Genomic DNA, 13,138 nt, shown 5'->3' on the forward strand with positions numbered 1-13,138 from the left:
GCCCGCTGCTCCCTTTAGCAGTGTATTTCGTCAGTCTGCCTGTTCTGTTCCCTGCTCTGGCTCTAGCGAATTCTCTTATCCTCTCGTGCTTCTGACTGTACCCAGTGCTTGTATAAATAAATAAATAAATCTTAAAAAAAAAAAGAAAACAATATGACTGAGTCCAGGCTGGGGTATCTGAGACACCTGCCACTCCCAGGATGAGATATCTAAAGCACTTGCTACCACCCACAAACAAACACACCAAAAAACAAAACCAAAAACAAACAAACAAAACCCAACAAACCCAAAACAATTCACAATAGGAATTTCAAATTGCCGAGTCTACGGGGGTGATCCTTCCTCCTTCATGTCTGTTGCCCTGCCCTCTTTTATATCCACTACCACTAACTGGCACCAATCTACCGACTACTTCAAGTACAAAAACAGCACTTGAAAAATTATCCCTACTGAGACCTATATGGAATTAAAAATGAGGAGAGAGAAGAATACAGAACAAATGCCAGAATAAGAAAACACTGAAAGGAACCGTGACTCTGGAGTTGCACAGCAGCATGACAAAGGGTAATACAGGGCAACAGTACTGGCATTGAGGATGAAACTTACAAATAATGAAGAATATAAAACAACAGAATAAACACAATAAAATATGAGGCAGCTACAATCAGAAATAATGAAGTTTAGGGGTATAAACAATAGAGCAGGTTTTAAAAATACAACTGAGGACTTAAATATCAAACAAAAAGAAGCAACAGAGAATCAATGAACTAGAAAACACAAAACTGGAGAACACAAGTGTAGGGTAAAGAAAATGTCAGGCTTTTCTGACTTCCCGCCATCAGGATAGATGATGGACCCTTGCAGTCCTGAATGCATGCCTGATGGGGGGCACCTGGAGTAGGGTGTGGGCATAGGTAGATGGGATTCACCTGGGCTAAGTCTGGGCTTTTAAGGGCAGCGTCACGGGGACGCCAGCAGAAGCTGAAGAGAAGCCGAGAGAGAAGCCAAGAGAGAAGCAGAAGTTGAGAGAAGGCCGGAGAGCCCAGATAGAGTGAAGACTTGCTGGGGGCTGGGAGGACTGCCAGCCTCCTGGCCCCCCAGCACCTTTGCCTGCTGTGCAACGGGTAAATCCCAATAAAAAGACCTGCAAAAAGCCACTAAGAACTCTGACTCCTCCTTCACCCGGTCTGCATGGGATCAGAAAACCTGCTCAGTGGTCTTCCTGCCTATACAAGTGGCGTAAGTTGGCAAGATGATCCATGCAGACGGGCATGGAGCCCTCCGAAGACCTGGAGGGACTAAGGAGTAACAGACTTTGCCTGTGACTATGCTGGAGGCATCATGGTGGCACAGGAGAGGGACAAGGTCCAGGAGCTACAGGGCAAGACCTGGTGTGAAGGAGACGCCCAAGAGAACCAGCCAACGACAACTGAAAGGACCAGCCAACGACCCCTGAGGCAGCAGAATCATTGGGGAGGAGACGACCACGATTCGGAGCTCGCCAGTGCTGATGCAGGGAGAGGCCAATGGACTTGGACTGATGGACTCGGACTGATGAGCTTGGACTGACAATCCCGCCAGAAGGCAGAGGAACTTGCAGGTTGATATGTTTTTGGGACCCTGGGGTAGAACAGTTTCATTTGTAAACCCCAGGAGGTGGGAATCTGGGGGTGGCCAGTAGGCCTTGGTGGCCAAAAGCAGCCTGTGTATGCCCAGCAGCCAGGCAGAGGAGAAAAGCCAACTGAGAAGGCAAAAGCTGGTGCTGATGCTAAGTTTGGGAAGCCCTGAGTGGCTGTTTAGCAGCCTGAGTATGCTGAAGAACTGTGAGTCTCGTAAAATCACCTGTGGGGATGCCCTGCTCATAGTCGAGTGAGGGTGAGTTGCTGAGGAACCCGTCCTTGGGGGATGGGTGGGGAACGTGGCTTGGGGTGGAGCCCCAGCCGAATGTAGAGTTTGGATCCCCGACCCATGTGCTTGTGCAGTGGGTTGGCCTGAGTGCAGGGGTCTGCGAGTCGCATTGGTGGCTATGAAGGCCGAGTGTTGGAGCGACTGCAGACAGAAACCCTGAGGGCTGGCGATTACCCCCAACAGAATAGAATCTCCAATCCCAGAGTGAGTGCATCCTGGGGGTAGATGCAGTGTGAGGCTTGTAGCCAAGACTACAGCCAGAGAAGGCCAGGAAGCCTGACAGCTCCTGGCGTGTTGCAATAGATGCCGTGAGTGATTCCCCTCCCTCGTATGAGCAGTGCCTTCGGCAGCAGATTTGGTGGCTCATCTGCTGGTACCAATAATTGTCTTTTGACACTAGGTTGGGCCCCTGCCTGGACTTATTTGTGTTCTGTTGTATTTTGTTATATTATGATGTATTTGCTTTTGTGGGCCATGGCTGCATTGTTTGTTTGATAAGAAAATTGTATATGTATATATATATATATATATAGACTGTATGGCAGAAAACCCTGAGGGGGTGGACTGTAGGCTTTTCTGCCCTCCCGCCATCAAGATAGATGATGGATCCTTGAGGTCCTGAATACATGCCTGATGGCGGGCACCTGGAGTAGGGTGTGGGCATAGGTAGATGAGATTCACCTGGGCTAAGACTAGGCTTTTAAGGGCGTCATCACGGGGACACCAGCAGCAGCAGCAGAAGCTGAAACAGAAGCCGAGAGAGAAGCAGAAGCCGAGAGAAGGCCGGAGAGCCCAGATAGAGTGAAGACTTGCTGGGGCCTGGAAGGACTGCCAGCTTCCTGGCCCCCCAGCACCCTTACCTGCTGTGCACCGGGTAAATCCCAATAAAAAGATGTGCAAAAAGCCACTAAGGACTCTGACTCCTCCTTCACCCGGTTTGCATGGGATCAGAAAACCTGCTCAGTGGTCTTCCTGCCTATACAACAAGAAAAAAAAAAGGTAAAGAAAATAGATCTTAAAAAATGAAAATTGTGTAAGAATTTGTTGTGGCTTCCTTCCTGCCCTATATCCCCTTTTAGATGCCCCACCTACCAGTCTGATAGGACCCCTTTCAATCCTGTGGCTGATTGGACCGTTTACCAAAAGGTCTGAGGCTGGGGTTGCTCCAGCGTCATTTAGCGGCCCTGCCTGTGAGTACCTCCAACTGCAGTAAGTTGGATCCTGGCCTGCGGCTTGTGGACACCACAAGCTCCATACCCTTGTTGTCATAGTCATATTGTGTATGGCACCTAATAACTGTGCCATAGGGGTCCCAGAAGAAGAAAAAGAGAAAAACATAGAAAATCTATTTAAAGAAATAATCACTGAAAACCCTTCAGTCTGGAAAGTGAGCCAGAAATTGTGATACAAGAGGCCCAAAGAATTCTAAGCAGAGGATAGACGTACACCAAGGCACATAAAAACAAAGATGTCAAGAACCAACAATAAGGACAATTTTAAAAGTATCAAGAACAAAAAAGGTAACATATAAGGCAACACCAATCAAACAGCAGATTTTTCGAAAAAACATTGAAAGTACAAAGATACTGGAAAGTGATGTTGGAAATGTTTAAGGAAAAGAGCTTCCACCCCAGAGTCCTCTACCCAGCAAGACTAACAATCAAGATAGAAGGAAGAGTAAGGAAATCCACTGAAGAGCAAAAACAAAATAATTCATGAATACCTAGCTGCTTATGAAAAATGCTAAAGGGGTTATTATAAAGCAAAGAATAATGACTACTGTAGGGCAAGGAAAAACATCAGGCTTTTCTGCCCTCCCGCCATCAGGATAGATGATGGATCCTTGCGGTCCTGAATGCATGCCTGATGGCGGGCACCTGGAGTAGGGTGTGGGCATAGGTAGATGGGATTCAACTGGGCTAAGACTGTGCTTTTTAAGGGCGGCATCATGGGGATGCCAGGAGAAGCTAAAAGGAGAAGCTGAGAAAGAAGCAGCATAAAGGGAGAGGGAAGAGGGGAGAGAAGAGAGAGAGCCGGAGAACCCAGATAGAGTGATTTGCTGGGGGCTGAGAGGCCTGCCAGCCTCCCGGCCCCCCAGTATCCCTGCCTGCCATGTACCTGGCAATCCCAATAAAATGCTGCAAAACCACTGAGGACTCTGACTCCTCCTTTACCCGGTCTGCTGGATCATAGAAAACCTGCACTGTGGCCATTCCTGACCCTACAACTACTGAGACCAAAAACCCACACCTAAACTATTTAACATGGAGGAGTATGAGGAAAGTAGCAAGTGGCCCATTAGATGAAACTGGGGACAACCCCTCTTTGGCCCCAGAATATTCCAGCACTTGACCCCAGAATACTTTCAGGCGATGCAAACTGCAGCAGGTAGAGGGCAGCCACCAGAGGCCCTACTGGGGCAGAAGCTGCTAGCAGAGGCCAGCAGTGATGGTGGAATGGAGTGGTTCCTCTACCATGCCAATCCGAGGGCATGCAGTCTCTCCAAAGCTGTGGCTCCCTCCAGCTGCAGCAACAGAGATGCCCATGGAGTTGGTGCCTGGATCATAGAATGGACCTATCAGTGCAAGCTATGAGCTGATTGGTAAATGGTCCAATCAGCCACAGGATTGAAAGGGGTCCTATCAGACTGGTAGGTGGGGCATCTAAAAGGGGATATAGGGCAGGACGGAAGCCAGATTGCGGGGAACTCTCACTGGATCCTTAGGTTTGCTTGGATAGGAAAGAAATCATAATTGAGGACATAAATATCAAACAAAAAGAAGCAACAGAGGATTAATGACCTAGAAAACACAAAACTGGAGAACACAAGAATAAAAAAAGGTCTGTGGCTGGGGTTGCTCCAGCGTCATTTAGCGGCCCTGCCTGTGAGTACCTCCAACTGCAGTAAGTTGGATCCTGGCCTGCGGCTTGTGGACACCACAAGCTCCATACCCTGTTGTCATCTTGAATGAGCAGCCTTTTGTTTAGGATTCTTGGATACTTTGGACACTATCTGGAGTGAGATAGCCACCCACTTGTGACCTTGAGAACTCCCATTTCTCATTTGTTAAATAAACCACATTGTTTTTGTTTCCTGAGCCTGAGTAGTCTTGCAGCTATGCGTGTGGGTGAAGAATCCAGTGAACCGCCCCTGAGCAGCACTGTCCTTTGGAGGCTATAGAGCCCCCTATAGCACGTTTCAGAAGAAGCCAGAGCTCAGACCATCTAACAGGGTCTCACAAATAGTCCATCATCTACTAACCTCAGTAGAACTCTCAAACAAATATAATAGAAGTAACACTTAAGAGCAATATTGTGGGAGGCATCTCAGGTGTCTGCCAATGGGCAGGAAATAAAGTGATAACAGCAATCAGAAGAAAGAACATTAACACACAATTCACAATAAAAGAAATATGCAGGACTAAAAATAGAAGTTCTATCAGTAATACAGGAATGCACAATAAAATGAGACAGCTCTGTTTGCCACTCGAGTTGGCAAAGATAGAAAAATTATATTTTGCCATTCACATACAATTGGTGAAGTGTTGATCAACACAATTTATGAAGGCGATTTGGCAAAAATCAAAGGTTTTTAAAATGTTCATACCCTTTAATATCACAATTCTATTTCTTCCCTGGCAGGGAAAAAATTTTATTTCTCATTATGCCTTTTTGCTTTTATGTTCTCTACTGCCACCATTTAAAAAGGGGGGGAAATGATTTTATAGTCTGGTGGGGTACAGAGAAACCCTCAGCTAACACATAATGAGACAAGTGTAAGTATCAGAGCAACTAAGTGACGGGTAATGATTTCCTAGTACATTTTCAAAAGTAAGTGGTGTATAAGTGAAGCCTTTACAGATGAAGATACCAAGTAACTGATTTGTTATTCTTAATGAAGATGGCAGCATGACAAAGGTAGGAAGTGTTATGTTTAATACAGGAAGGAACCAAAACCTTTGAGTATATATCAAATGCTAAGGTCTGATGATACAGAAATGTTTTAGAAACCTTGCCATTTAGGAGTTCCTAGTCTAGTGGGTTAGGGAGATGTAAACAGACTTTAATGTAAGGTAAAGAAGTGTTAAAAAAATTAAAAAGTTTTTAATTCATATCTAAAATTTACTAAGTACTTGAGAAATCTCAGTTCTGTTTTTCTCCTTTTGCTTGAGCACTGCATTGTTTTAGCATTTTATATTTTTTGACCATTTAAAATGTAGTAGTTTAGGGGCCTCCCCAGTGGCGCAGATGTTGAGCGCTGGGTTGCGAAGCTGCCCACAGCCTCTGCAGCGCTGGTTCGATCCCGGCTGCTCCCCAGCCACTGGAGGAGGGTCCCACATGGCCCGCAGACCTCTCCTGCCACCCGCTGCTCCCCTCAGCAGTGTACTTCGGTCCTTCTGCCTGCTCTGCTCCCCGCTCTGGCTCTGGTGAATTCTCTCACCCTCCCATGCTTCTGACTATACCCAGTGCTTGTATAAATAAATAAATAAAAATAAATGTTAAAAAAAAAAGAATTAAAAAAATAAAATGTAGTAGTTTAGTAATTTCCATTAGTAATTAAGAACAATATTTGTTTTTCAGTATGATTATATGGGCTCTGAAGTGGCAGTTGCAACTGAGAAAGTTGTTTATATATTTAGTATTATCAATACTGTAAGTATATTACATATAACATTTGTTTAAATTATTTTTATTGAGATAATGGTTCACAACAGTGCATGAATTCATGGGTAGAGATTCACAGCTCCCTGAATACATGCTGCCATACCCATGGTCAAATCATCGATTCAAGAATTCTCCACCAGTCCATTAGGCCCCCTTCTCCCATTTTTCTTACCCTTTTGGCGGACTCAATTCTGCAGTCAGATTTCAAGGATTTGTTTTAGTTTGTTTTGCTTTGTTCCTTTTTTTACATATATAATTTCTTTTATAGATAAAATTTATTTTATTTTTTTATTAAGGTAACACTAATTTATATCATTGTAGATGACTCAGAAATGTATGATCCCACCTTTTCTGGTATATGTTACCATACTCCATTTGCTATCTTTGTTTCTTTATATTTCAATACTGGCTGAAACCATCTGGTATTTTGACTTTCTCTTTCTTACTTACTTCACTAGCATAGTCCCCTCCAGAATTCAAACTAGACTATAAAGCTATAGTAATCAAAACACATGACAAAACAGTATGGTGTTGGGTCAAAATAGACACTGACCAATGAAATAAAGTTGAAAACCCAGAAACAAACCCACACTTTAGGAACATTTAATTTAAAATAAAGCAGCTAAGAGCCTACAATGGAGAAAGAAAATTCTCTTCAACAAATGGTGTTGGAAAAGCTGGGTATTTACATGTAAAAGAATGAAACTAGACCATTATCTCACAAGGACAAAAATTAAATCAAAATGGATTAAATATTTAGAGTAAGACATAATACATAGAAGACATACACAAGACACTCCACGTCACTGGCTTCTGTGGTGTCTTTGGAAATTCAACTGTGGTGGCAAGGGAAGGCACAGCAAAATAAAAATCGTACTATTGAGACTAAAAAGCTTCTGCACAGTGAAAGAAACTCATTAAATAAAACAATAACCTACTAAATGGAAGAAAATATTTGCGTGTTACATTACACATTTTGGTAACAACTTTGTTTATATAAATAGCATTTACATTTTTATAAAAAATGTAGTGCTATGAGTTAGTTTCATCCACCAATGGATTTCATTTCCAAAAAATAATAATTTAATGTATATTAAATATAAATAAGTATACATTGAACATATAATAGTGATATAATGTTGTATTTTTAATTACCAAAGACTATTTATCATGTATCTTCTGTGTTCAGATGTTTTCTCAGCTGAATGTGACTGTTATGCTATCTTCCTTGGAGATCTGGTCTGCTCAAAATAAAATTTCATCTGATGGGCATGCTGATGAAGTACTACAAAGATTTGTGTCATGGAAGGAAAAATTTTTGTTTCAAAGGTCCAGTGATATGGCATACTTATTAATGTAAGTATATTATTTGCATTTATACATGTTTATCAAATTATTTGAAATCTTAGCCAGCAAAATTACATGCAAAATGTATTCATTGTAATAATAAGACATCTCAATATGATTGTATGAATACCATGTAGACAAAATGCAAAATACAACAATCTGATAACAATGTAAGATACTAAAATCATGAAAGATTATTATTCTCAGAGTGGACTGTTTAACAATGTAAATGTAATAAATTGAAAAATATGGGAAGTTTTGAGTTTACCTATGAAAATGTAATAAATTGAAAAATATGGAAAGTTTTAAGGTAAACAGGAGTTATTATAGTTTTAAAGATTTTTTTCCAGAGGTAAATAATTGAAACCAGTCTTGTAACATTAAGTAAAATATAAATTAGTTAATATAATATAAAAATTGCATATGGAGCTAATCATACTATAAAATATTAAAATAGTAATGTGGTTACTTGCTGGTATTTCAGTACTAACCTAGGGTATAGCTATTTAACTATTTGCATTATATCTTTCAACAGTTAGGTAGATTTTCCTTTCACTTGTTGGATTATTTTAGATATGAGAAAACCCCACAATTCTGAGAGTCTTAAGCAATATGGAATATATTTATATATCTACTCATATCTCCAGTGAGAGTAATCTAAGATCATGTTTGAGGTTTCAGGAACAACTTTTACTAAGTATTAAAAAGTTCACAGTGAACTTTGTACTTTCTATTTGTCTTTTTTAGTAAATCTAGTACATATTTTACTCCATGTCCTCCAATCCTACATGTTTTACACATTTGAAGCATTTACTATAGGCAAATGCTAGCCATGAGCAATCCTGAATTTTACATCTTTGAATCATGTCCATATAGTGGTGACAACATGATTAATTTTTTGGAAGGATTAGGTACCACTGGGTTTTGTGCTGTGTAGTATATAATGTTAAAACTTAACTTTGTAGGAACAAAAGATTACTCAAATACAAAATGATTGAAAGCATTATGTGATATGTAAAAATTATGTTTTAAATAAAACTTTACCGAGAAATTTAATTCTTAAAATGTGTTTATAATTTAAGATGCATTTATTTACAGTCAAAAATTACTGTTTAGTTATAGGGACCATCCTAATTATGTGGGAGCAACCTATCATGGAAAAGCATGTGATCCAAACTTTGCAGCAGGAATTGCTCTGGTATGGATTTTATTCCCATCTCTTAAGTGATTATATTAGATTTTGAAATCTAATATCCACTTCAAGGAACAAAAGTACATATATTATATCTACCATGCTCTTTTCAGAAATGTTTATTTTTTTTACATTTTTGAAACTCAACTGTTGTAATTTTTAAAGGATTTTTTATTGTGGTAAAATTAACAACATAAAATTGACCATTCTTGCTAATTTGAAATAGTGTTCTGTATCTCTGCATTATTGTGAAACACATCACAGTTTTTCATCTTGTGTAATTGAAACTTTGTACCTTTTGTATAACATGGCCTCATTTTTCACAACATGTAGCCCATGGAAGCAATTGTTAACACTCTCTTCTTCAGTATATGAGACATGTTTGGATTTCACATGTAACAAAGAACTACATTATTAGTCTTTCTATCTTTTATTTATTTCACTTAGCAAAGTACCATCCAGATTTATTCATGTTATAGCAAATGGCAGGATTTCATTTTTATGTCTGAATAATTATCCGTGTTTGTGTTTAGATTTTATTCAAGATGTCAAGGTTTAGAAACAGCATAGAGAGTAAACCATAAGATATACGTCACTATAGTATAATATAATATAATGTATGATATAATAGAATGAAGTAAAATGTAATATCTTTTAATGAAATTTTTAGTTAACTATATGGCATTTTGTTTATCCATTCATCTGTAGATGTACACATTCTTTGTTACTTGACAGTTTAATCATAATATAATATGCTGCTTTTAAAAGTTTTCAACTTAAAGTGTATTTAAAGGACACATATGTTTTAAAAGGTCAAAGGTGTGACAAAATAACTTAGGCAACAATTCTGATGTTTTCCTATTTAGTACCCAAAGATGATATCTTCAGAGGCATTTTCAGTTATTATGGCACAATTGCTTGGAATCAATATGGGCTTAACCTATGATGACATCTATAACTGTGAATGTCCAGGGACTATATGCATAATGAATCCTGAGGCAATGTAAGGTGTTATTTTTATCAAATATTTATCTTCTTTTGGGAAATATTTGTAGCATTGCATAATATTTGTAGCATTGCGTATTTGTAGCATTGCATAATATTTTTCAATGTAACTGAATCTTATTATCCAATACTTACATCCCTATAAATTTTATTAAAGTGAATCTGTATTTGCTATTTTAGAAAATTGCTTTTAGTTCTATAGTCAATGTCATAACATGAAAGAAAATGGATATTGATGCTGACATTCTGGGGTATGTTATAGTTTTGAGTTGAAATTAATTCATTCTTAAAGTATGTAATGTGTCCTAGATACTGTTTTATTTTTTCTTACAAATGGTTATCAAGAGAGACATGTCCAAAATATCTCATATTGGCCAATAAGAGTGAGAAACTTTAAAAAGAGGAAAAAAGAATACAAATATATATATATATAGCTTATGATAGCTGCTAAGAGGTAAATAAATAATATATACATAGGCAGAAGAAACTTTCTAATGAATTGGTATAAGAAGGATTCTCTGAGAAGTACGAAGGAAAAAGACCGAAGAAAGACTTCGGGAACTATCTGACTCCACAAGGAAAAGAAATATAAAAGTTATAGGAATCCCAGAGGAGAGGAGAGAGATGTAGGAACAGAGAAAATATTTAAGGAAATAATTGAAGAGAACTTCCCAAATGTGAAGAAGGAGCTGAAAATTGATATACAAGAAGCAAGAAGAACACCAAACTTCCATGATGAAAGGAAAAATACAGCAAGACGCATAATAGTAAAGCTCCCAAGAATCCAGGACAAGGAAAAAATAATGAACCTGACAAGAAGGAAGAAATAGATGACATTCGAAGGAAAACCAATCAGACTGACATCAGACTACTCCGAAGAAACACTACGGGCAAGGAGAGAGTGGAGGGACATAGTCAACAGACTCCAAGAAAACAAATGCCAACCAAGAATATTTTATCCCACAAAGCTCTCCTTCCTCTATGAAGAAAGAATAAGGACCTTCCAAGATAAACAGAAACTCTGGAATTTCATTACGACTAAACCCCCACCCCAAAAAATACTACAAAGAGTCCTAAAGCCAGAACATCAGAGGGACAAATTATAACGAAAGAAGGCCAAAAAAAATTATTAAAACAATAAATAAATAAAATCAAAGGAAAGACAAACACAATGGCAAATACAGATGCTAACATATCAATATTAACTCTAAATGTAAATGGACTAAACTCTTCAATAAAAAGACACAGAGTCGCAGGCTGGATTAAGAAACAAAACCCAACCTTTTTCTGTCTCCAGGAAACACATTTAGCTACAAAAGATAAAAATAGACTCAAAGTTAAAGGATGGAAAACTATCCTACTAGCAAATGGACCAAAAAAGAAAGCAGGAACAGCTATACTTATATCAGATAAAACAGATTTCAAATTCAAAAAGATAAAAAGAGACCCCAATGGTCACTACATTATGATCAAGGGGACAATACTTCAAGAAGAAATAACACTCATTAACATATATTCACCAAACAAAGAAGCACCAAAATATATCAGATAACTATTGTCATCTTTGAAAACAGACATCAGAAAAAACACCACTATCAACAATGGATAATCAATGAGACAAAAAATAAGTGAAGACACTAAAGCTCTAAATAAGGATGTAGAGCGCTTGGGCTTAACAGACATCTACAGAACACTAAACCCCCAAAAATCTGAGTACACATTTTTCTCAAGCACACACGGATCATTCTCCAGGATCGATCACATACTGGGTCACAAAACAAACATCAACAGATACACCAAGATTGAAATCATACCAAGCATCTTTTCTGACTATGAGGCATCAAACTAGAAATAAACCATAAAAAGAAGGGAAGGAAGTCTCCTACCTCAGGGAGATTGAAAACCACACTACTGGTAAACCACTGGACTAATGAGGAGATCAAAGAAAAAATTAAAAAATTCTTTGACTTGAATTACAAGGAGGACACTAATTTCCTAAATGTATGGGATGCAGCAACAGCAGTAATAAGAGGAAAATATATAGCAGTAGAGGCTCACATCAAGAAACAAGAAAGAACTCAAAGAAACAACCTAATCTTGAAGCTCAAAGATCTAGAAAAAGAACAACAAAAAAAACCCCAAAACCAATAGAAGAAAAGAAATAATAAAAACCAAAGCAGAAATAACTGAAATTGAAACTAAAAAAACTATCCAAAAGATCAATGAAATCAAGAGCTGGTTCTTTGAAAAAATCAATAAAATAGACAAACCACTAGCCAGGCTCACAAAGGAAAAAAGGGAGAAAGCACAAATAAACAGGATCATCAATGAAAGAGGAGAAATCACAACGGACACAGCAGAAATCAAAAGAATAATCAGAAACTACTACAAACAGTTATATGGAAACAAGTTCAACAATCTAGAGGAGATGGACAAATTCCTACAACTCTACAATCACCCAAAGCTAGATAAAGAAGAAATAGAACACCTAAACAGACCAATTACAAGCAGCAAAATTGAAATGGTAATCAAAAACCTCCCCAAAAATAAAAGCCCAGGACCTGATGGATTTACAAACGAATTCTACCAAACATTCAGAGATGAATTAGTGCCTATCCTTCACAAACTCTTCCAAAAAATTAAGAAGGAAGGGATAATACCAAACACGTTTTATGAAGCCAACATTACACTAATACCAAAACCAAACAAGGACAACACAAAAAAAGAAAACTACAGTAAATCTCCCTAATGAACACTGATGCAAAAATCCTCAACAAAATTTTAGCTATCAGAATCCAACAATGTATCCGTAAGATAATTCACCACGACCAAGTAGGATTCATTCCAGGGACACAAGGATGGTTCAACATCTGAAAATCAATCAACATTATCCAACACATCAACAAAAAGAAATATAAAAACCATATGATAATGTCAATAGATGCTGAGAAAGCTTTTGACAAAGTACAACACCCATTCATGATAAAAGCCCTTGAAATTCTTGGGATACAAGGAACATAC

General features: G+C 38.5%; 1 protein-coding gene across 4 annotated transcripts in view; it reads left to right on the plus strand.

Annotated features, from left to right (window-relative positions):
* LOC119257832 (A disintegrin and metallopeptidase domain 3-like) overlaps window positions 1-13,138 on the plus strand; it is a 73,121-nt gene that overhangs the window by 13,940 nt on the left and 46,043 nt on the right. For 3 of the 4 annotated variants that reach the window (XM_037526105.2, XM_037526106.2, XM_037526107.2), the window contains 4 exons: window positions 6,490-6,561; window positions 7,763-7,929; window positions 9,037-9,118; window positions 9,979-10,115. In XM_037526105.2, coding sequence (XP_037382002.1) covers window positions 6,490-6,561; window positions 7,763-7,929; window positions 9,037-9,118; window positions 9,979-10,115 — 458 coding nt within the window. The remainder of the gene's footprint in view (window positions 1-6,489; window positions 6,562-7,762; window positions 7,930-9,036; window positions 9,119-9,978; window positions 10,116-13,138) is intronic. The other variant, XM_054700901.1, reaches the window with a different exon arrangement.

This window comes from Talpa occidentalis, unplaced genomic scaffold (genome assembly GCF_014898055.3).
Source record: "Talpa occidentalis isolate TD23 unplaced genomic scaffold, MPIMG_talOcc4v2.1 talOcc4.4, whole genome shotgun sequence".
Lineage (NCBI taxonomy): Eukaryota > Metazoa > Chordata > Mammalia > Eulipotyphla > Talpidae > Talpa > Talpa occidentalis.